This window comes from Phascolarctos cinereus, unplaced genomic scaffold (genome assembly GCF_003287225.1).
Source record: "Phascolarctos cinereus isolate Bilbo 61053 unplaced genomic scaffold, phaCin_HiC Scaffold_5;HRSCAF=322, whole genome shotgun sequence".
In the NCBI taxonomy this organism is placed as follows: Eukaryota; Metazoa; Chordata; class Mammalia; order Diprotodontia; family Phascolarctidae; genus Phascolarctos; species Phascolarctos cinereus.
This window is the reverse complement of record NW_027555958.1, coordinates 237,927,511-237,953,479: the sequence shown is the minus strand read 5'-3', so window position 1 is coordinate 237,953,479 and position 25,969 is coordinate 237,927,511. Positions and strand designations below refer to the sequence as shown.

The window sequence follows — 25,969 nt, the reverse complement described above, 5'->3', positions numbered from 1 at the left end:
CGCGTGATCCAAACATCTTTTTTCATCACGGAAGGGAAACATGGTATAGTGGATAAAGGGAAGAATTTGGAGTCAGGAAGACTTTAGTTTTCATTCTACTTATTAATTGGGTGTCCCTGGGCAAATCACTTAACCTTTTTGTGACCCAGTTTTCTCATCTGTAAAATAGGGATAATACCATTTATAGTTCCTGTTTCACAGTGCTGTTATGAAGCTTGAAAAATAGAACAAAAAATATGTAAATCATTTTTCAAATTTTAAAGCACAATATGTCACTTCTCAGGACTCTAGACAAGTCTTTAAGACTGTACATTGCTGGGACAGTGCTGATTTACAGAGGGAGAGGGAGTTTCCTCATCCAGGAAGTTGCCTGTATAAATGAAATCATAGGTGTCCAATCCTAGATCCTACAGTTGTCAGTTGTTATCATCATGTCTTTTTCCTCTCCAAGACTCAAAATTTACAGTAGATCCTTACTCTTTATATGATAAAGTTCAAACTTTCATCTTTGAATCCAGTCCCAACCTACTTTGTTTCTCATCTCTCCTCTACTTGAAGCCTTCAATTGAGTCAAATGTGGTCTACTCATTCCTTTCTCCCTCAAACACGTTATACATTTCAGGGTGAGGAGACTGTAAGCTCTTTAAGGGCAGGGACAAATGTCTTATGAATGTAGCAGGTATTTAATAAACATGTGTTGACTGAATTATTGTGAGAATAAATCTAAGGAGGATTTTCCTGAGCTTACTCCCAAGATCAGGTAGAGATCTGTTTTGCCAGTCTCTCAGTAAACACATGCTCTAGACTGAAGGGTTACTAGGATTTTCCCCAAGAATAGTGTTGAAATCTCTGCTAGCTTGTCTTGTAGCTTTTATGCTGGTAGTCATGGCAGTATGTTTCTTATAATCATTCTCCTTTGTGAAATGGTGACATGGAATAGGCATGGCTGGGTAAATAAGAAGGACTAATATAAAATCCTCTGGCATTCAAAGCCTTTCATAATATGCTCCCCTCCCTCCAGTCCTCTTACACTTCTCATGCTTCCCATGCATGGCACCCCCCTGGCCCTCCTGTACTCTCTGATCCAGGGGCCCTGGCCTCCTTGTTCTTCTTTTCCAAGATACTCCAGCTTCCAACTCTGGGCGTTTTCACAGGCCTCTGTCCTGGAATGTTCTCCCTCTCCTCACCTCTGCCTCTTGGCTTCCCCAGCTTCCTTCAAGTTCCAGCTAAAATCCCACCTTCTACAGGAAACCTTTCCAGTCCCTTCAAATTCTAGTGACTTCCCTCTGTTGATTATTTCCTTTATCCCATATGTGGCTTGTCTGCACATAGTTGTTTGCATGCTGCCTTCCCCATTAGACTGCAAGCTCCTTCAAAAAACGGGTAGTCTTTTACCTTTCTCTGCATCCCCAGATCTTAGCACAGTGTCTAGCACACAGTAAGCATCTAATAAACATCTACTGACTGATATGCTGTGTCTGTAGTTTTATTTACCATTATCATGGACCTAAGCTTGCAGTTTGAGGCTTACATAATACTTTGACCTGCAAGTACAGCTAGAAATGGAGAAATAATACAGAAACTTGAGCCTGGTGATGTGGACTTTAAACAGCTCACATAGCCATATCAACTTCACCTGGCCCTCCCTGCAGCACTGATAGAATATCAGCCATACTTAGCAATGTCGTTGGCAAATATCAGAGGCAAAAATGAAATTTCTGAAGACACATGTCAGATTCCTTCTTAGAAGCAAATGGTCCCAGATCTGTAGCAAATTACTAGATGGAAGTGGACACAGAGATGGCTAGAAAGCTGGTAAACCCCCTTCTTCCTGCTCAGTCTCAGAGGGAAGTCAGGGAAAGGAAGAGTAACAACAATAACAATATAAAATGATGACAACAATGATTATTTTCTAGTTATCCTGCAATTTCCTATGTTAAAAATGTTTTCATAGCTATTACTTCATTCAATTCTCACAACAGCCTGCAAAGCTAAAAGGACAGGTACTATTACAGTTTTTATGAATGAGGAAACTGACGTTAAGTGGCATTATTTCTTAGTGGCAGAAGAGTGTTATCCTGAATCTTAGCCAGGGCTCTTTCTATTAGCTGACGTCACGTACATCCCCATTTGATAACAGAACTTACTCAAGAAAGGGGGAAAATTGGTGGAAGGATTCACTACTGGATGGAACCCTCAGATTCATGTACTGTCTTGACAAAGAGTTACAGATTCCTTCCTAAACTACCCCTACACTCCCAAATGTTCACCCAGTAATTTTTACTTTACCCATAGAATGTGACCATTAACCATTTCAGGATAGGCATTTTACTTCTTCACCTCCTTAATTCAGAATTGATAAGAGCTGGATTTCAGTCCTTTTTCAGAATCTAGTCCTCAGTAACTCCATAACCTACCCAGATTACTTTTATTTTTTTTGTGGGGGGTCACTTCTAATTTTATCTAGAATAGAAAACAAAATAATTTGACAATATTTTTCTTAAAAGAAGTCAGACTTGTAACTTCATAACTTCTAACAACTTATGAAGTTTTAACCCCAAATAACCAAGAAGTTGTCCAAAAGGGACTGTAAGAAACAACAGCCCAATTGCCTGGTGCCCAGGATTGGGAGAATAAATCGATTTTTATGTAGTGCCCACTATTCATCAGGCACTGTGCTAAATGCTGAGGATACAAAAAGAGACAAAAGACGGTCCCACCCTCAAGGAGTTTACAGTCTAACAGGGGAGAAAACATGCAAACAAATACACACACAGCAAATTATAATGAAGATAAATAGGAAGTAATTAACAGAGGGAAGGCACCAGCATTAAGAGGAGCTGGGGAAGGCTTCCTGTAGAACGTGGGATTTAGTTGGGTCTTGAAGGAAGCTAGAAGGTCAGTAGTTGGAGTGGAGAAGGGAGAGCATTCCAGGCAGAAGGGACAGTTAGAGAAAATGCCCAGAGCTGAGAAATGGAGTGTCTTGTTTGTGAAACAGCTAGGTCAGTGTCACTAGATCAAAAGCAGGTGTTGGGGAGTAAGGTGTAAGAAGACTGGAAAAGTAGGAGGGGGCTAGGCTCTAAACGGCTTTGAATGCCAAACAGCACTTTGTATTTGATACTGGAGATAACAAGGAGGCACTGGAATTTACTGAGTTTGGGCAGGAGGGGGAGAGGGGCATGAGATGATAGGACCTGTGCTTTAGGAAAAATCACTTTAGTGGCTGAATTGAGGCAGCAGACCCACCAGCAGGCTATTGCAGTAGTTCAGGTGTGAGGTGAAGAGGGCCTGCACCGAAGTAGCAGAGTGTCAGAGGAGAGAAGGACAGATTGAGGGAGTGCAGATGACATCTAGGTTGGGGGCCTGAGTAAATGGGAAGATAGTGATACCCCTGACAGGAAGAAGAGAGCAAGGAAGAAGGGAAGGTTGCCAGGGAAAAGAGAATGAATTCAGTTTTGGACACATTGACTTTAAAATGCTAGGGCACATTTAGTTCAAGATGTCTAATAAGCAGTTGGAGATTTCACTGGAGGTCATGAGGGAGATTAGAAAGAGCTGGACAAGCAGATCTGAGAATTATCTGCATAGAGATGATAACTAAAACCATGAGAACTGATGAGATCACCAAATGAAGTAGTACAGAGGGAGAAGAGGACCCAGGACAGAGCCTTGGCGGACACTCCTGGTTAGTGGGTATAATATCAATGAAGAGCCTAAGAGAAGTCAGGAAAACACAGAGAAAAGAAAATGTTAAGGAGAAAGAGGGTGACTGACAATGTGGAATGCTACAGAAAGGTCAAGAAGGATAAGGACTGACAAAAGGCCATTAGATCTGGCAATTAAGACATCATTAGAAACTTTGAAGAAAGCAGTTTTCATTGAAGGATCATATGTTTAGAACTAGAAGGGTCTTTAAGAGATCACCTAGTCAAAACTTTTATTTTAAAAACAAAGGAAATTTTTTTCATATGTTAAAGCCATCTCTAGTCATATGAAAAAATGCTCTAAATCACTATTGATTACAGAAATGCAAATCAAAACAACTCTGAGGTACCACATCACACTTACCAGATTGGCCAACATGACAAAACAAGAAAATGATAAATGTGGGAGAAGATGTGGGAAAACTGGAACACTAATGCATTGTTGGCAGAGTTATAAACTGATCTAACCATTTTGGAGAGCAACTGGGAACTATTCCCAAAGGGCTATAAAAATGTACATATCCTTTGACCCAGCAATAGCACTTCCAGGGCTGTATCCCAAAGAGATCATACAAATGGGAAAAGGACCCACACGTACAAAAATATTTACAGCAGCTCTTTTTGTGGTGGCAAAGAATTGGAAATTGAGAGGATGCCCATCAATTGGGGAATGGCTGAACAAGTTGTGGTATATGAATGTAATGGAATACTATTGTGCTGTAAGAAATGATGAACAGGGTGACTTCAGAAAAACCTGGAAAGACTTGTATGGTCTGATGCTGAGTGAAATGAGCAGAGTTGTACACAGTAACAGCCCTGTTGTGCAATGAATAATATTAATAGTCTTAACCCTTCCCAGCAATACAAGGATCTAAGACATCTCCAAAGGCCTCGTGATGAAAAATGCTATCCACATCCAAAGAAAGAACTATGGAATTTGAATGTAGATCGAAGCATACTATGTTCTTTTTTTTCTCCTGTTGTGTTGTGGTTCCTCCTATTGGTTCTAATTCTTCCTTACAACATCACTAATGTGAAAATATATTTAATAGGAATGTATATGTATAGCCTATATCAGATTACCAGAGTCTTGGGGAGGGAGGAGGAGAAAAACTTACAATTCAAAAGCTTATGGAAGTGATTGCTGATAAACCAAAATAAATTAAATTTTAAAAATCAGTTAATTAAAAAAAAAAAGGAAATTGTGGCACAGATAAGTTAATATATATTATTCCCACAACATTAAGCTGTGCCACTGAGGAAACAAAACAAAACAAAACAAAAAAAACTCCTTTAATCTGTCTCCAACTAATCACTGGCATAAAGAGATAACCTCTATAGCAGGGTTGTCCTCAAGTAAAATTCCTAAATGAATAATCAGAATAAGAGTGCTCTCTACAATTTCTTTTTGTGCACACCTGTGATTTAATTGGTACAGGGAACTCCTAGAAAGAAAATTCTCTCTACCAATGATCTACAATTGTTTTGCAACTTTATAGTCTTAAGAGTTGATTGAGGGCATTAAGAGATTACTTGACTGCCCAGGATTGCATAGCCAGTAAGCGTCAAAGGCAGGATTGAACCCTGGTCTTCCTGATGACAAGGCCAACTATCCAGTATGTAACACTGCCTCTCATCTTGTACATATTATGAATGTTTATTGAAATGAAGTAAAAATTTTTTAACTTAATTGAACTTAGTAAGTAAGACTTAAAACAACAATTTTATGGTCATAAAAAATCTAGTAAATTACTGAAAAAAGTGGATATCAGTGATATCAGGATATCAAAGCTCCAGAGATTTCATTAGCAAACAGATGTCCAGTTGGATTAAATCTGCTTTCACTTTATGTCAGTGTATTCCACACAATGAATGATTTCAATTAAATTTCCAAAGCAGTTGTTCTATTGCAAGTTTCTGATTTTGCAAAAGTTGTGAAGATAGTGCATCCAGATCTACATCTGAGAAGCATAAGGATGAAATGGGATGGATGTTGCCAAATGGATGGTAATTCACTTCCTTTTGCCTGCCACTGTAAATGTCAGGGAAAGCTCCCACTACATGACTGATAAGTATGTCTAACAAGGTAAAGATTTAAAGTGCTTGGGTTTTGGTAATGGCAAATTGTTTTCATAAAGTATACATCTGACCTGTATGATTTGGGTGATTTTTTTTTTCATTGAAAGGGAAACAGAGGAGCCAAGATGGCAGAGTAAAAGCAGTGACTTGCTTTTGAGCTCTCCTCCAAACCACTCCCAATACCTGTAAAAAACAGCTCTAAATAAATTCTAAAGCAACAGAATCCACAAAAAAGACAGAGTGAAACAAATTTCCAGCCCAAGGCAACCTGGATGGTTGACTGGAAAGGTCTATCACACCAGGTGAGGAGAGGAATGCAGTTCAGCGTGGGCACAAAGGCAAAGACCAGGCCTCAGGGGACTGAATCACAGGCAGCTGTAGCAGCTTCCAGACTTCTCAACCCATGAACACCAAAGAGAACTTAGAAGATCAGCAGGAAGTCTGTGACCACGGTGAGAGAGAAGCTCAGTCTCAGCCCCAGTCCCTGGTGCAGCCCCAGGGGAGTGGCTGCTTCCTGAGCTTCTGGCCCACAGACTGAGGGAGAATCAAGTGGCTGATCAGAGAGAGATTGCAGGGATCTTTTTGCTGGTGCTGAGGCAGGATTCTCTTGCTTTGCCTGTGCTTGGATCTGAGTCACAGTTCTGGGTGGCGGTCCTGGGGCTAAGAAGAGTGCTGGCATAGTGGAGCTTGTAGTGGTGGTGCAGAGAGACTCCTCTTCCCAGTTCCAAGGCAGAAAAGAGTGCTTGCGGTCATTCATAGACCAGAGCACAGGCCAGGAAAGGAATAAACACCTCATCCCTTATCATACCACCTTGGAAGAACTGAAAATTTACAGGTCCCTACAAGTATCTCTGAAAACAGCTACACAAAACCAATGAAGCTTAGGATAGTACGTTCTCCACACTGGAAGCAGACCCTTATCTTAACAAAGAGTTTATAACTCAAGTAACTGGCTGGGGTCATGAGCAAATTGCACAAAAAAATCGTCAGACCATAGAATCTTTCTTTGGTAACAAATAAGATCAAAACACACAACCAGAAGAAGACAACAAAGTCAAAGCTCCTATATCCAAAGCCTCCAAGAATAATATGAATTGGTCCCAGGCCATGGAAGAGTTCAAAAAGGATTTTGAGAAGCAAGTAAGAGAAGTAGAGGAAAAACTGGGAAGAGAAATGAGAGTGATGCAAGAAAATCATGAAAAACAAGTCAACAACTTGCTAAAGCAGACCCAAAAAATACTGAAGAAAGGGAAACAAACACTCTTGATTCCACTTTAGCTATCAATTAACCTGAGACACTTAAGTTTGTAGGAAGTTTTGTTTTCATTTTGTTAAATTATTATTTATTTTTAATATTCTTTTCTTTTCAAATTTTGAGTTCCAGATTCTTTCTTTTCCTCCCACCCCTCCCCCACTAACTGAGAAGGCAAACAATGATATCATTTACAAATGTGAATCATACAAAACATTTCCATATGAACATTAGAAAGAAAATCAGAAAATTATACTTCAATTTGCACTAAGAATTCATCAGTTCTCTCTCTGGAGGTGGATAGCATTTTTTCATCATGAGTCCTCTGGACTTTGTCTTGGATCACTGTAGTGATCAGAGAAGCCAAGTATTTCACAGCTAATCATCACTACAACATGCTGCTACTGTATACATTATCTCCTGGTTCTCCACACTTTATTCTGCATCAGTTCATATAGGTCTTGCCATATTTTTTTTTCTTGAAACCACTGAGTATAGTTCCAGATTGTTCTTTTGAATGGTTGGACCAGTTCACCACTCCAACAACAATTCATTATTGTACTAATTTTCTCTCATCCCTTCTAGCATGTTATTTCTGATAGGTATAAAGTGGTATTTCAGAGTTGTTTTAATATGCCTTTCTCTAATCAATAGTGATTTAGAGCATTTTTCATATGACTGTAGTTAGCTTTAATTTCTGCTTCTGAAAACTGCCTGTTCATATCCCTTGAGCATTTGTTAACTAGGGAATGGCTCTTATTTTTATAAATTTGACTCAGTTCCCTGTAGATTTGAAAAATGAGGTCTTTATCAGAGAAACCTGCTGTAAAATTTTTTGATATTACTTCATTGTCTATGGTGCCTTTTGGCAAAAAGTGGTTTCCCTAATTACCTATTTTAATTAGGGTTTTTTTTGTCTGAGATTATGATTGCTACCCCTCCCTTTTCACTTCAGTTGAAGCTTAGCAGATTCTGCTTTAACTCTATGTATCTTTCTTTTTCAAGCGTGTCTTTTGTATACAACAATTGTAAAATTTTGGTTTCTAATCCAGTCTGCTATCTGCTTTACTTTTATAAGTTAGCTTATCCCATTCACATTCATAGTTATTACTGTGTATTTCTCTCCATCCTATTTTCTTCTCTTTATTCTTCTCTTTCTCTTTTTATCCTGTCCTTCCTCAAAATTCTCCTTTGCTTTTGACCATTGCTTCCCTCAATCTGCCCCTCCTTTTATCACCCCTCCCCACATATTTCCTCTCCTATTTCCCTACTGGGTAAGATAAATTTGTATATCCAACTGAGTACATACATACATACATACATACATATTTTTTCTTTTCTTCTTTGAACTAATTCCAATGAGAATAAGGGTCCAGCATTGCCTACTGCCTCCTCCACTATAAAAGCTCTTCCTTGCATGCCTCTTTTATGTGAGAAAAGTTTTCCCATTTTACCTCTCCCTTCCCCCTTCTCCCAATGCAACTCCCTTTCTTATGCCTACATTTTTTTAGATCATCCCAACATAATGAACCCCATGTCCTTTGTAGACTACCTCTAACTGACCCAATAATGATAAAATTCATAGGAGTTACACGCATCGTCTTCCCATACAGGAGTGTAAACAGTTTAACACCACTGAATCTCTTATAGCTTTTCTTTCATGTTTGCCTTTTTATGCTTCTCTTGAGTCCTCTTTTAAAATGTGAAATTTTCTATTCAGCTCTGGTCTTTTCATCAGAAATGCTCAGAAGTCTTCTATTTCATTAAATATCCATTTTCTCCTCTGAAGCATTATATTCAGTGTTTCTGGGTAGGTAATTTCTGACTGTAATCCTAGCTCCTTTGCCCTCTCAAACATCATATTCCAAACTCTCTGTTCCTTTAACATGGAAACTGCTAAATCTTGTGTGATCCTGACTGATATCTCCATGATATCTGAATTGTTTCTTTCTGGCTGCTTGCAATATTTTCTCCTTGACTTATGGCCTTTGGAATTTGACTATTCCTGGAGTTTTCATTGGGATCTTTTTCAGGAGGCAATCAATGGATTCTTTCAATTCCAATTTCCCCTCTGGAAAATTAGGAGTTTTCTTTGATAATTTCTTGAAATAAGATGTTTAAGCTCTTTCTCTGATCATGGCTTTCAGGTAGCCCAATAATTCTTAAATTATCTTTCCTCAATCTATTTCCAGGTCAGTTGTTTTTCTAATAAGATATCTCACATTTTCTTCTACTTTTTTTTCATTCTTCTGACTTTGTTTTATTATTTCCTAAAGTCTCATGGTATCATTAGCTTCTACTTGCCCAATTCTAATTTTTAAGGAATTGTTTTATTCAATTTTTGTGCCTCTTTTACCATTAGGCCAATTTTTTTTAAGGTTTTATTTTCTTCAGTATTTTTTGTGCTTTTTTTAAACCAAGCTGTTAGGTCTCTTTCCATAATTTTCTTGCATCACTCTCATTTCTTTTCCAAATCTTTCCTCCATCATTCTTAATCTTTCTTTAATTCTTCCAGAAATTCTTGCTGGTCTTTGGTCCAATTAGCATTTTTCTTTGAGGCTTTGCCTGTAGCTGTTTTCACATTGTCTTCTTCTTGGTCTTCATTGTCTTGGTCTTCCCTGCTATTGTGGTAGACTTTTATGGTAAAGTTCTTTTTTTGTTGTTTGCTCATTTTTCTTGACATTGAATCTTGTGTTAAAGTTGGACTCTGCTCATCTGGGTTTGGGGACAGTGCAATGTGCCAAACTTCAAGCTTTTTTTATGCTGCTGTTTTCAGAGCTAGCTCTGGGGGTCTACAAGTTTTCATTGCTTCCCAGGTAGTGTTATCCTGGGAGAGATGCAGGTATTGCTCTCCTGGTCTAAGCTCTAGTCTTTACTTAGGAAGGGATCCTGTTCCCCTTCAGCCATGAGCACTAGTGCTCCTCTTGGTCCTGGAACTGTGTCCAGGTCCTCCGATTTACTGTAACTGCAAGTGCCAGTACTCCTCTTCATCCTGGAGCTGTGACACAGAACTGCTTATGGGAAATAGGGCTGCTAATCAGCACCAGGTGCACCCAATGCTAGCAGAGTCCCCTGCAATCTCTTTCTGACCAGTTGTCCAACCTCCTTATTGTCACTGGGCCACGAGTTCCTAAAGATGTTGCTGCTGTCGCAGCTGCCTCCAAGGCCCACTGCTGGTGCTCCTACTATGTGCTGGCTGTGTGCCCACCCTGGTGTTAACAGATCTCTCCTGTGGACCTCCTAAGTTGTTGTAGGCTGGAAGAATGTCTCACTCTGGCCATTTTTTGGCTCCGTCACTCCAAAATTTGATTTGGGGCATTATTTTAAAGTTGTTTGGAGTGGAATATTAGCAGGGTTCATCTGTGTTCTGCCCTTTGTCACGTTGGCTCTGCCTCCCCGCCAGCTAAGTTTTGTTAATATGTAATCCTTAACCAAACTATAAGCTTCTTGATGGCAGGAATACTGTCTTTTCTTTTGTTTGTATTTCTTAACAGTACTCTATGCACAACAGAAGATGAAGTCATGACTTTGATGGCCAACTCTGAACTTTTCACTGAAAGGGCATAGCCATCTTGTAGCAGGGGCCAGCTTGTGACTTCTGAACATTGGCTGCTGCCGTTCACTGACATCCTACTTTTAAAAAGTCAGAGGCATTAAAGTGCCACGTAAGAAATCTGAAGGAAGGCCAACTCTGTGACAGATAAACGACAGTAACTAGTGGGAATGAAAGCACCAGGACTCCCATCATCATGATTTACGAGACTTCTTCTGGTATCACAAAATCAACACTATGAGTAGCTGCTGGCCTTGCTCAAGCTTGATAGGGGCAAGTGGTTACTAGGAGGAACACAGAAAAGGATGAATAGATAATGCAAAGCATGCAATGAAAAGGAGGGAAGAAAGCCTAACAGGAAAACACCCTGGGTTTGTTATATAAAAAACACTGCATTTTATGAGGGTCTCAGTCTTACAGGAAAGTTTAAAAAAAAAAAAGACTGAAGGATACAGGGAAGATGGTCATGTAATACCTTGTATCCATTTCTGTACTAAGCATACTTTAAAATTAAAATTTAAAAATCAGAACAATAATCTTTCCTGGCCTTATTCACTTAGGACAAACGAGAGAGACCGCACCACTGCAGCATTACCTTCCTTCCATATTAGTCTTCCACAGGGTGAGTTCACATTATACTTAAGATACATTCTCTCATATAAAATTTAAAACAATAACTTGAGACCCGGCAGTTTTATCTTTTATCAAGATCCTACACATACACACACATACATACATATATATACACACACATATAGTCATTTTATTATTAATATCCACTTCAGAACCATTTTATTTAACTTTGATTTTTAAGGCACGATTAGACATTAAATATTTTGGACACAATGAAACTCTAGAAACAACTTAATCTGTCTTGCAAAAAACCCAATGCTTTGAAAATGCATCATAGTGACTGAAAAAACGTTTTGTGCTACCACAAAAAAACAAGTAAAAATCTCCTATTATCAAGGATAAGTGGAAAATTACTGCTTATTATATAGTGTTACACAGTTTACAGAAACTCCAAGTACTCATTACAAACTGAACATCACACTTATCTTATCATCAGAGAGGGCAGCCAGAGTATCACCACAGGAGTATAACAAAACACATTCAATTCTATAAGGCTTCTATGGGTGAGGGTATTTTTCCAAATACAAAAGGAAAAAAAAAGAACTGGATTTGCTGAATGCTGGCTGAAATACGACTATGTCTGTGAAACACTCCTAAGCTCAAAGGGACACTCAAACGTCCCTGGGCTTATCTGGAAAAAGAACGAATAGTATTTAGTTACCCATCAACACCAACTCCACTCCATGGAACATCTGGTTTTTGAGTGCTTTCATCAATTTTTTTTCAACGAATTTACTCAAAGTGGCTCTAGTCCAGGTTTGCTAAGATACAATCTGTGCACCAACTGGAAAGCACAATGGTTAGTGTTGGGAAAGATGAGGTTTTGGGAAGTACCACTTGTGTGGTGAACAGATTTTTTTTTGTTTTGTTTTTTTGCTGCAAGGCAATCAAGGTTAAGTGACTTGCCCCAGGATCACACAGCTAGTGAGTATCATGTGTCTGAGGCCACATTTGAACTCAGGTCCTTCTGACTCCAGGGCCAGTGCTCTACCACTGCACCACCTAGCTGCCCCAGGCTTACAAAACGCCTCAAGAAAACCAGGGTCATATCTGGACATGCTTCCTGCTCCATGAGACAGATACACCTATCATCCTTATAAGAACAATACAATGACAGAGAAGGATATATTACTAGGGTGGGGAGGTATGGAGGAACTTACTTATTGACAGAAGAACAACTCTGGTTTGGGGGCAGGGGAAGTGGTGGGGGAAGAAGGGAAGGACTTTAATGTGATGAGAGAATTCTGTTTCAAGTCAAAGAACTAGTCACCATAATTTTCTATTAGCTCTTTCTTATTCATACAAGAGAAGGATGGGCCCCAGTTCTGAGCTGTCCCCAGTCATGATGAGCCAAACTCCTAATATGCTGCTGAATATAAAAGAGTTGGGAACTTAGGGTCTGGGGTTAACTACATGGCAGATATGGTTATCTCCTAATCTGCTGTATAACTATAAAAAGTTGAGTTTTTTCACTTATTACATTTCAGCTCCTTAAATCTGGACTAGGTAGATTGGTACAACTTTAAAACACCTTGCTAGTGGATTGTTGGGAGAAAAGGTCCCCCCATCATAATAATTTCAGAACCAGTTTAGAACTCATGCTTTCTGGGAGGGGACACTGACTGTTACATGTTATGCTCTATTCAAGTGATAATATTAATAAAGGAAAAGAGAAGATGAGACAAAAGAAGAAAACTGTACCTTAGAATAGCAGGCAGTTTTCTACCCCAGGATCAGAAGGGCTTAGAGCAATCTGTGCCTTGCCATCTCTTATCTCCTTGCAAATCCAGAGAGTTAATTAGCATTAATGTAAGAACACCATATTCATGCAAATGTGAAGGCAACAAATATAAAAATCTAGCAAGAAGTGCAAAAATGAATTTATGTGACTATATATGCACAGTATATAGAATTTCTTCCTGAGAACCTAACTGGTTAACATTCTTTGAGCCCCCATAATTTTCTTGCCAGTTCTGCAAACATGTGCAAGACATGGTCCCCTACTCTCATGGAGCAATATATCTATACTTATGTGGCTTCTGGGGCCACACAGTTCAATCTATTAAAAGCACCTTAAACTATGCAGAAGCTATGATGCAAAGGACTTAAAGTTGCATTTGCATAAGTTTAGAATTCTGCAGTGCTGGTTGTGATTTTCACAAGGAAAAAATATTCAAGATATATAGAAAAAAACACATCCTAAGTTTCCTCCTCAAGTACCTCAGAAAAAAGAAAACGTATCTTTTAACTCCAGCACTCAGTGTTTACAATCTTCTGAAGGATTCAATAAGTCACCTAAGAATATGGAAAGCACCAATATATACTAGTAATATCCAATCAACCAAAACGCAAATAGAAGCATCACATTTTTCTCCGCCTAGAAACAGACCCCAAGACAGGAAATAAGGGATATTTAAAAATCTAACAATCTAAGAATGTTCGAAGAGGAAATAATCTTAGAGACCAACTAATATCCCTATGCTGTCTTTTGCTCATGTGGAAAGTGAGGCACAAATCTCCTTTACTAGAGAAAAAGATCATCATCTCCTGGGATGGCTGAAGTTAGGGAAACTGAAAAAATCATCTATTTAATGTTCCTATTGTACCAAGGAGTCCAAATCTCTGTAAAAAATCAGTGTTTGACAATTCTTCCTGTACATACAGAACTCTCACAGAGTTCTTCGTGAGACTGTACTGTTATATGAATCCCGGTAAAGAGGTGAAAGGTGTGTTAGCTGGAAATGTCCAACTACTTTCTCAAAAGCAGCTGATAAATGTATGCAATTCCAGATGATCACCACTTTGAAACTATACTATAAAATCTAGCAGGAAATGTTTATTACTGATGCTCAGTACATAACTTATAACACCATGGTGAAATTTGATTATATTTTATTTCAAACAGTCATGAAAAAAAAGAAAATGTCAATTTTGGGAAAAACACGTTTTTAAGAATCTTTGCTTGGAACTCAGGGAAAATATATTACATATATAACTCCATATTATTCATTCTGACAGGTGCCAGAAAGATCCTGAAAATTAAAAATCCAAGATAATCCTGATTTTGGAAAATCATTTCAACTTCCTAACAAACTTCTTTGTTTTCACTAGAGTTGCTGGCAAGGGAAAAACTGAAGGAACTGAATTTTACTTCCTTCCCCTTTCGGGGCAGGAAAATTGCCTAATGAATATGGCAATGATTTTTTTTTTTAATGAAAAGCATGAGGAATGAAGGAGGAAAAAGAAGTATAGAAACTCCACAAACTAGATAATAAGACTGGGTGATCTAAAGTCAACTATTTATTAACACTTTTAATGTCACTTTTTTGACTATGAATTATGGCACTAGACAATGTAACACCCTGTAGGTACTGCAGAAGCAGTAATGGTAATGGTAATCCATGACAATAAATGAGGTGACTCACATGCAAGGGATGGGATCTGAACCCCTAAAAGTAAAAGACCATGCCTTTGGGATCTGTTTTTTCGTTTTGTTTTGTTTTGGGGGGCTAGGCAATGGGGTTAAGTGACTTGCCTAGGGTCACACAGCTAGTTAAGTGCTATGTCTGAGGCTGGATTTGAACCCAGGTCCTCCTGAATCCAGGGCTGGTGCTTTACCCACTGTGCCACTTAGCTGCCCCCAATGCCTTTGGGATCTGGACCCCAAAAAGCAAAAGACCCTGAACTGAGACTGTCAGTTCACCTGAGGCATCTCCTCATCCCAGAATAATCCTTTCAACTTGTCCTTCCATCATGGCACTGACCTTCAATTCTGTTACCTCTAACCCAGCCTAGCCCTTTATTGTCTTTTACCTCCGGACCATCCCAGGCTATTTTCTACCCTTAATCCCATTTAGACCCCTTCTCTATTACCTCTGGGTCACCACAGCCTATTGGCCACTCCTAGATCCTATCCAAATCTTGCCACAAATCTTTTTCCCTATAAAAAAGGTCAGTTTCATCTACCAAATGCCCAGATTCTTAAAATCCTGCTCACTTCTATTGGCAAAACAATAAACATTGTCTCTGAAAGAAAGCTTGAGTCGAATTCTTTTGAGGCAGACCTGTGCCTTTTGCCCTTGAATTTTGGGGTTCTTAGCACCCCTAGACCATAACACAAGGACACACAATAAGTAGGTTAGTTGTCACTGCTCATTGTACCTTGCCCCTTCATTGTAGGACTATATTCTTTCTCACATGCATCTCTTATATGACCTTTTATTTTTTTTAATTTAAAATTTTTATTTTTAGTTGCAAATTCTCTCTCCCTTCTCCTACTCATTGAGAAGGCAAGAAATACAATACTCATTATACATTTGGAGTAATGCAAAACATATTTCAACATTAGCCATGCTGCATTAAAAAAAAAAACAAGAAAAATAAAGAGGAAGAAAATGTGCTTCAGTAGGCACCAAGAGAGTATCAGTTTTCTATCTAGAGTTAGTCTTACGTGACCTTTTGATCTCAAGTTTGGTGGCAACTTTTTGTGAAGGAAGCCTAGCAATCCTTTGTCTCCAAAACTTTCTGTCAGGTGTTTATCCAGAAAGCCTGCCTAGACTAACCATATTCCATATCGTTTTAACTACACTGATTTATACAAATTTAATTAATACATTGGAAAAAATCTGACAATCTATTTAATGTGGAGTCTCTTCTTCATGGACATTCCCCTCCACCCCCATCTTCTGCCAAAGGAGTAAAGATCATTGTTTTTAATAAGCTCAAATCTTGAAGCACACAAAAGCAAAAAATCCATTTTAAACATTCAGGTGTGACTAGAAAAAAGAGGAGCTTTAGGGAGGCCATATTTTAAGTAAACTATATATATCTAGCCCCTTCAAACCTGAGTCAAGTTAACAATGGCCAAGTGGTATAATGTGATAAGGAACAAGAAAATGCCTACAAATAGGGCTCAGGAACAGATTTGGCTCTCAGGAGACAGACTTAGTAGTTTTGGTCAAGTGTTATTTTATTACTAACTTGGAAACCTGACTATTACCAGACCTGTGCTTTATATTTTTTTCCTGGAATTTCAGGGTTTGTTATCAGCAGATTCTTCTAACAAGTACACGGTTCTTTATTCTTCAAGTCCTAAAACTCTGGCAAACATCACAAATGTTTGCCCATTTCTCCCCTTTTAATAAAAGAACAGAACATGACTTTTTTTCATTACTGTCATATCGTGTAGAGAAAAATGGAATTAAAACTGAAAAGAGAAAAACAGAACCTCCATCCAGCATTTTAAAAGTGACAATTACACAACCAGAGTCTATTAATTGGCTTCCATTTTGAGATGACAGTGAGCAAGCCAACACTCTCTTCTAACCTCATAAATATCTCCCATGCTCTGCCTCCTGCTTCTTTCTTTTGCATGCAGAGGTAGTCTAGGGAGAGCCTGCACTGCCTTTTACTACAGGTTCTGAAGAGAAAATGATTCTTCAGTATGGTATTTGGCATTACAACGCCACAATCTTACTCTGAAGATTAAAATATCACTGAAAAGGAACTCTGGGCAATGAGGTAAAATGTCAATGTTAAAGATCCCTGTTCCATTAAAATCTCTCTTTAAACATCACCAGGCAAAATGAACCACTGCTTTTCCATTTTACTTGCCAGGCTCCCAAACACATTCTCAGCAATGACCTCATGTTACAAATGGAAGACTTTAGTTATTCTTTTTTTTCCCTTTTTTCTTTTTTTTTTAAGATCTTAAGTTATTCTGAGGATCAAACAGTCTAAGAAATGGAGTTGGGAAGAACAAGGCTTTCTCAGCCTTATAGCTGAGAATGGCAAAGAAAGAAGATGTAGAAAATTGCAGGCAAAGTAAATTGTTTAGGTTTAAATGTCCCCTTTTTCAATATTGCTGCACTTTGAAGGAATTTACTGAGGCTGTAACTCTCCACCCTTAATTTATCCCCCTGTTCTCAGCCCCTGCAGCGTTTAAAACATGAAAATTGACTCCTTGTTCTGAAATCCCAAAGAAAGATAGTGCTCAAGTTTCAGATCCCTGGATACCAGAGAGGAATGTCAGGCCCACCCAAAACAGACTGAACAACATTTCAGAAGAAAGATCTTAGCTGTGTGGGATGGTTTTAGAATGTAGTCATCTTCAAGACACCATCTTTGAAGTCTTTTCCAAATGGCAGGTAAACTAGCTATACCTTCCCTTCTTAGGAAGCCTTTCTAAAATTAGGATGCTTTAGAAACAGACAACGGAACAGGTGATACCTCCAAGAAAAAGTGTGATTCATTAAATCAGGCAGGTTTATAAGCCCAATATTAAACAAAAACACAGAAGCAAAGGTTTGTGGGGAAAAAAAAGAGGGGATAATCTCACAACTATAATCTGGCTCTCAGGAGTCTGAAGACAACGGGTATATGGAGAATATCATTTGAGTGCCTACTCTAATGAAACAACCTGTGCTTTCACCATTAATGGCTGGCTGGTGGGTGACTACAGCACATGGGAGAGGTAGTTAAGGATACCAATAAGCTCCTGGATCAACTGAACACTTCTTTAATTTTTCTCGTTTACTATAGATGGCATGTAAATAATGCCACTCAGTCAGTATGTACTCCTCAAATAATGGCAAGGACAAATGTCTTTTTAAAAATCAATAACAAAATCCTTTTAATTTAGAGTTTAGTTTAATTTAGAATTGTCTTTAATCAACAACCAAATATCTTTAACAAATCAACAACAAAATCAAGAGCTACAGAACCTTTTCACCAGAGCAGTTTGGATGATGAACTTAGCAGACTGAAATAATTAGGTTTGGTTTTGGAGGAAAATTTGAAGGAGTCTAAAAGCAAATAACGTGGTCCAGTGGTCCAGACAATAGACTTAGATTCCATAACTTTAAAAATTACAATTAACATTGAATTTTAGGTTCTTATTATCTTTAACTAAAAACTTTGTATAGTGTTCAAGTTTTGGACTCATAAGATCACTAACATCATGGAAGACAGAATTTACTGTGACCAAGACAAACTAAAGAAATGGTCAAAAATTAAACAGATGAATATTGCCAAGTGTTGAGAAGTATACTTTGGCAGAAAAATGAAAAACTGTCTAGAATTCAGTGCTGCTTAAACATATGACCCTATGTGGGGTCGTGACCCACAGTTTAAGAAGTGGGCAGGGCTCCAGAGCAGAAAAAGTTTAAGAAGCCCTGGATACATACCAACAACAAAAAAGAAAAGGAAGAAAACAATGAAAACAACAACAATAGTGGAAGAAAAAAGAGGTTGAGGAAAAGGGTATGTCCCAGGGGGACTGAAAGCTAAATATTCAGCGTATGGTACTGCTCTAGAATACTGGCATACTGTAACCTGCACTTCCCACCACACTTGTACGTCGATGAGGGTACTGTATTCAGTTTAAGGCTTCAGAGGGTTACCCATGATTTATTTGGGAGAATCTAGAAGAAAACCTTTTGCCTGAACCCTGCTAGGTGCAATACTTTGGAGAGGCAAGGGGATTGACAGGATGGTCTTTTGAGAGCCTATAAAATTCCATTTAAAGCACAACTCATGTATTTTATTTTCAATAAAGGACAGACTATAATTTTCAAAGCTAATCAGTAGATCTCTTGAAGTCTGCTCTAGGGTATCTTTGTTAAAATATAAAAACTTTCTTCTATTATCATCTATATATCTTCCACCACATTTCTCAGGAACTAACTAGAAAATGAACAGCATGATAAATTCAGGTTATGCCTATAATCACAAAATGATATGCTCCAGTTCCATTGATTTTTAGTGTGTTAATAGCCAGTTGCTTTTCTGTTATTACTCTTGTTCTTCTAATGTATTATTTATTTATTAATTTGTAAACCACTTATTGCTGTAGCATCTAAGTGCTAAAGAACAAAAAGTTAAAAACATATAAATTATTCAAAGCTACCAAGTAAGGGAAGGGAAAAATGAAGATGAAAAAAAGATGACGACAACTTAATGCAGAACTACTACCAGGCAATCTAATAAATGAACTGCTTTCCAAATCAAGAAATAAAAACAAAATCATTTAAATCAAATGCAAAAACATTATATACTCTTAGTATACAAACCCTTACTGAACTCAAATAATATGCAGAGTCCTGTAACAGGGAGATAAAAAGATAAGATCAGATCCCTGCCCCTGAAGAGTTTACAATCTAGTATATACCTGTGCAAAGACCGCAGACACATACTTCTAGGGAATAGCGACCAGATGTCCTTAAGCTATAACTGTGGGGCTATAATACTGTTTTGTAAAATAAGAAATGTAACTAAGAAAATGGGAGGCTAACTGGTGGTAGAATTTTAAGCCTTGCTCTACGGAAATGCTTTCATCCAAACTGGACACCTTGCCATACTCAGATTTACGCTGTTCTCTTACACCTCTGCGATCATAATATCCCACATGACTGGAACCCACCCATCTTCTCCCTGTCCCCACAACCTCCACCCCTGGTAATATCTCATCTCTGATCTAATAAAACTATTCTAATGCTTTCTTTCCTGCAAGGCCCAGTTTAGGTATCACTTTTTCCCTATGAAGTGGCCCCTGATCCCTGAAAATTGAAGTGATCTCTCCCTTCAATGTGTAGGTCCTTAAATGCTTACTGAATGGGAATCCCTCCCCACAGAAAACAAAACCTATGTGCTTTTTTTCCCTTGATATTTAATCTACTTATTTTTAGTTTTCAACATTCGTGTCCATAAGATTTTGAGTTTTAAATTTTCTTCCCCTCTTCTTCCCCTTCCCAAAACAGCATGCAATCTAATATAGGCTCATACATTCATATTAAGCATATTTTCCCATTAGTCATGATGTAAAGAACAATTAGAACTAATGGGAGGAACCACGAGAATGAAACAATAAAACAAAACAAAGGGAAAGGAGAACAAATAGTATGCTTCCATCTGCCTTCAGACTCCATAGTTCTTTCTCTGGAAAACCTATGCTCTTAATAAAATTAAACCTTCAGTAACACAAAAAGTAAATTTCCTTCCGAATGCTTAGGTGGAGTTGACTTTTCAGGGCAGGGATTCTTAACTTTTTTTGAGACATGGACCTCTTCAGCAAACAGGTAAAGCTTAAGGATCCCTTCTTAGAATCAAGTTTTTAAATGCATAAAACACATAGGATTACAAAAGAAAGCAATTATATTGAAAAATACTTATTTACATGTTAAAAAAAAAAGCCCAAACAAGTTAAAAAACCCCAGGTTAAGAACTCCTAGGGTCTAAAGCCACTTTTCCAAAGCAGTTTGTTGATATTTACATATAATTACTTAAGTGACAAAAGCTGTCTAAATCACTATGGATGGATCTACATGTACATACATGTACATACACATATGTTCATAAGCTTTTGGGGGTTGCTTCTAGGTGAATTCTGCACCTAGTACTTTGCAAAATCCAGTTTCATAAACAGGGAGCCAAAGCCTCCCAGAGAACTATGCCAATTCAGCAAATATGTGGGAAATTTTTCTAAAGCAGCAGATCCTGGGCCATTCAAAACCTACTAGAATCATTCCAATTACCTTTGTATATAATAAGAAGTTCAACTTTAATCAGCAAGAGGAACCCTGATGTCATGGGTATTGAATGTCTCTATTTAGTTTCTTTAGCTTTCTATAGGCCTGTTGGTATCTCCTAGGGACCTCTTAAGTTACAGGGTATCTTTGTGGTTTAGAAGGTGACACAGGCCCTAAATAAGCACAGAGATGATGTGAACAATTAAAGATAGTAAAGATCTTCACTAAGCTAGGGATCAATATGAGAGTACAGCAAGGTCCTAGAATTAGCCCCATAAGGGTAAGCACCATTATAGCAAATTCTTCTAAAAAGAAAACAGACTTAATAAAATCAAACAAATATTTAGCCAGGGAAAGACGGACTAGTTGTGTCATCTTCTTTTTTAATTTGTTAATTCTAATAATGTTTACTAATTGGAAGTGCCTAAGTACACAGAAGAGACTGTGTTTTTCTTTTGGATGAATTCCTGTAAGAATATAACTTACTTGCAGGGCAGTTTAGTTTTGTCTGCTACCATGGTCCACTGCTGTTGATTGGTGGAAACTTCAATGTAGTAGCTGTAGCTTCGATCATCACAATCCCAAAGTAATAACCTGAACAGAGAGGAGAGCATTATTAGACATTAAGACACTATCAGAATAGAGGGAAAGTAGAAGACTAATGTGAACGGAGGCAGAGTGAAGAAAGCAGAACTATGAGAACAGACACAACTACAAAAATGTAACTAAAAACAAAACAAAACAAACAAACAAAAACCAACAGCCAAACACTAAGAGACCTCAAAAATCAGATGTAATGAGTAGTTGATGAAATATACTTCCCTCCTCTCTGTACAGAGGTGGCAATCTACAGATGTAGCATGTTCTACAGGCTTCTAGAAATGGTTATTTTGTCAACTGGTTTTGCTTAGCTAATTTTTTTTAAATAAAAAAAAGAAGAAGGGATAAAGAAGAGATCTAAGGCAGGGGGGTGAGGGTTACTGGGAAATGCCTATGGTATAAAAACATAAATTGTCAATAAGATTTTTTTTTTAAATACAGAGGTGGTCAGGAAGATGTTCATGAAACCAGGGTCTTCCTCATCTGATTGCTGCAAGAGGCTTTAGTCATGGAGAACAGCCACATTTACAGAGACCCATTCTTCCCTATAACACTATCAGGATAAGACACCTAGAGAATAAATAGCAAGGGGAAAAGGAAGGGCAGCCCCCCCCCCAAAAAAAAAGTATAAAGAAGGAATGGAGGTGATTCAGTGTGAGAAAATGGGTCTCAGCAGTAACTGTTAACCCTATAACAATCTACGGAGGCAAAAATGTTACTCCAAGAATAGAGGGAATGCCTTATTCTCAGGTGTCTCACAGTTCTGCTTTTTGAATCTCTCATCCCTAGGTGGTAAAGGAGCTGAATATATGGATGAAATCAGACCTGACTGCCCCTAGTGACTCTTAGGCCTTCATTCCAAATACTCAGGGTAGAAAATTTAAGTGATCCTAGGGATAAACAACAACAACAATACTGGTCATCAGAGGCTCTTGCCCTCTATTTTGTGACATTTAGGATGATTTTTACCATGGTCTTCCCAAATATTTTTCATCCATAAAGTATGCAAAGGCTTACCAAAGATTCAAGTTTAGGTAAAACTTGAATCTTTGGTAAGTCTTTGCATACATGGTCCCAAACACAGAATCTCTGGTTTAAAAAAAAGATATCAAATATGTTTATTTGGAAGCTGATTATACAAAAATTTTAGCTTTTCCTCCACAGATAAAGAACATTAAGACTACTGTTCAGGGTAAGACCTATAATCCATACAAAGCACGTTCTGGATCTGACATTTCTATCCAAACTAGCACTCTGAATCTGACATTTGCCAAAGAACATGTCCTATTCAAAAGCAGGGTGGTTCTTGCCATCACTCTCATGCTGTTTTTCCTTAATAGCCCATCATCAATCTGTAATAGAAAAGGAACTGCCCCAAGAGTCAGAAGACCTAAGTTCTATTTTTTTAGTCTTGGTTACGCCACTAAATAGTGACATGAACTTCGTTGGCAAATCAGTTTCCTTCTCTGGTTACAACTTCCTTTTCTGTAAATTACAGCATCACAAGAATTTCAGAGTTGGAAGTACCTCAGCAACCATCTAGTCCAAATCATCCATTAAAGGACTTTTTGTTCAGTCATTTAGTTATGTCTGACTCTTTGTGACCATATGGGCCCCAGCACACCAGACCCGCTATCTTCTACTCTCTCTCTTGAAGACTGAGCAAGTTCATGTTTATTGTTTCCATGACACTACCTATCCATCTCAACCTCTGCTGTCTCTTCTTTTGTCTTCAATCTTTACAAATATCACAGTGGTTGGAGCCCTAGCCCCTTTAATCTTCTCATTCTGCTTTTCCAAAGCTGGAATTATCAGGTAATTTTCTGATACTGAACCTAAATCTGTGTCTTCATAACCTCCACAGGTTGCTCATGGTTTTGACCTCTGAGGTCAAACAGAACATGTCTTCACATGACATCCTACAAACATGAAGACAGTGATCATCTCTTCCTTGAGTTTTCTCTTCTCCAAGTGAAACATGCCCAGATTTTTCAACCAATTTTCATATGACATGGACTCAAAGCCCTTCATCACCCTAACTGCTTTCCTTTGTTCTCCAGATTACCAATATCCCTTTTAAGCCAAGGCCCTCAGAACTTAATACAACACTACAGATGAGGTCTGATGAGGGTATAGGATGCAGCAGGACCTCAGCTCCTTATTCTTAGAAGCCCTGCCCCTTTTAGCTTGAAGTCCATCAAAACCTCCAGATCTTTTTCAGAACAACTGCTATCTTTAGGCCTTCCCTAAGTTATACTTAAGAAGCTGATTATTTTTGTTTACCCAAATGCAAGACTAGCCTCTATCTTTGTTGAATTTCATCTTATTTAGATTCAGCTCAAGCTCTAGCCCAGGATCCTTCTGTATTCCAATTTTGTTATCCACTCAGTTAGCTTTCCCTACCAAATAGGTGTTATCTGCAAATCTGAGGAGTATATCATAGAGGCACTGATAGAGATGATAAACAGCATAGGGCCAAACAGTGATCCTTGCAGTATTCCACTTGAGACCTCCTACATTAAGACATTAAGCCATGAATAACTACTTTTTGATTCTGGCTATCCAACTAGTTCTGAATCCATTGCATTAAGTTATATCTACATCATTACCTTCATCTATTAGTTTTACAATTCTGTCAAAAAAGGAAAAGAGGTTAGTCTCTCAAGACTTGCTTTTAATAAAGCCAGGCCAGCTCATTGTAATCAGCTCTTTCCTTTCCAGATGTTTACCAACTATCAATTTATTATGTTCTAGAATTTTTCCAGAAATAGATGTCAAGCTTGTTGGCATATAGTTTGCAGACTATGTTCTTCCTTTTTTTTTTTTGAAAATTTGCCCTTCTCCAGTATTATGGAGGCAGTTTAGTAGGTAGAGTAGGTACACTGCTGGGCCTGGAGTCAGGAAGATCTGAGTTCAAATCTAGCCTCAGACACTTACTAGCTATGTGGCCCTGGGCAAGTCACTTAACTTCAGCTTTGCCTTAATCCACTGGAGAAGGAAGTAGTAAACCACCCTAATTTATCTCTGCCAATTAAACTCCATATGGAGTCATGATGTTAGACAGGACTTGAATGATTGAACAACAAAATATTGTGGTACCTCTCCTGTTCTTCTCTCTATTGCTAATTATTGTCCTTTCCATTCTAAGCAAAGCTTTAGATTAGATGATTTCTTCCAGATCAAAAATGGTGTGAATGTATGAACTTATTTGATGCTACTTATTCTTAGCCTATGAGATGAAGCCATGGTGTGGTTGAGAGCAGGCCCTGGAGTCATACCTGGGTGCAGGCTGCTTCTGACATATAATGGTTGTGTGACCTTGAAAAAGGCACATAAACTTTCAATGTCCTAACCTCTATAACCTTAAGCTGTAGATAAGGTCCTGATATGCACTGGTAGAGGGAATTTCCTTATTGTATATAATATTGCTTATGCCAGTGAAACTAGACAGGTCTAGTCTAAAATTAAAATGAAAATTTCAGTCTTAGATTAAGGAAATCCTCAAGTCTTGAAGACACTGAGTATGGTGTTATTTCCTTTTATTTATTTACCTCAAACCTAATTTCTCTCCAACTTTAAGGAATATTTCCTTATGCTAATATTCTGGAATCATTATCTTTGTTGGTCTGTAGCAATCAGAACAGCATACTGTATCCCAAACACGGACACCCCATCATTTTGTACAAAGCTAGGATCATGTTTGCTGCTGTTTTTGCACAAAGTTTTTCAATTTCCTTTTGTGTGTTGTTTCCCCCATTAGATTGTAAGCTCCTAGGGGACAGGGACTCCTTCTTTTTCTTATTTGCATCCCCAGTGCTTAGCACAGTACCTGGTACATAGTAGGTGTGTACTGAATTTGTTACTGAATATGATATACTGCATACCAGAGTCAGAAGTCAATGAATATTTGTAAAGCACCTACTGTGCACCAGGCACTGTGCTAAGTGCTGAGGATACAAAGAAAGGTATAAGATAGGGATGTCTGGATGGTGGTAGTAGAAGAAAGGAGGTTAAGGGCACTCGAGAGCATGATGAAGTCATACAGCCTGAGTGGGAAAAATCTGAGGAGATGTGAGTTTCTGAGTTCATTTCATTTTGCAGAATGATGAGTTTCTGGAGATGATGGAGTCTAGGAATGTAGCTGGGTAGCAAATGACAAGAATTCCCTGGCACCATTCTTAAATGGAAAAGGATCAGGGAAGAGCTCACAGATAGCCACCTCCCAACGTCTCTAATCAAAGGGATGGCTGGAGGGGTCTCAGTACTAGGGGGTGCTTCTCTAGTCAAAGTACCTTCTGATGCTCAATTCTCATGACACTTTGCTTGTACCTCTCTTATGAACTTGTGCTCCTTTCATTATAATAGTTGTTTGTGTATACATGTATTATTCCTTCCAGTAGAGATGATATGGTGTGGTGCATAGAGAGTCAGACTTGGAGTAAGAAAGACTTGGGTTCAAGCTCAATCTTTCTCTCTCTCTCTCTCTCTCTCTCTCTCTCTCTCTCTCTCTCACACACACACACACACACACACACACACACACACACACACGCATGCACACACTGCAAGAACCTGAGCAAGATGTGAGGAAAGCAGCTAAGTGCTGATGTGGCTAACGCCAACA

General features: G+C 38.4%; 1 protein-coding gene across 2 annotated transcripts in view; it reads right to left on the bottom strand.

Moving 5' to 3' along the window:
- The window catches only part of BTBD9 (BTB domain containing 9), a 516,152-nt gene that overhangs the window by 92,523 nt on the left and 397,660 nt on the right, over positions 1-25,969 (bottom strand). For both annotated transcript variants that reach the window (XM_078155391.1, XM_020999576.2), the window contains one exon: positions 21,232-21,339. In XM_078155391.1, the coding sequence (XP_078011517.1) occupies positions 21,232-21,339 (108 nt within the window). The remainder of the gene's footprint in view (positions 1-21,231; positions 21,340-25,969) is intronic.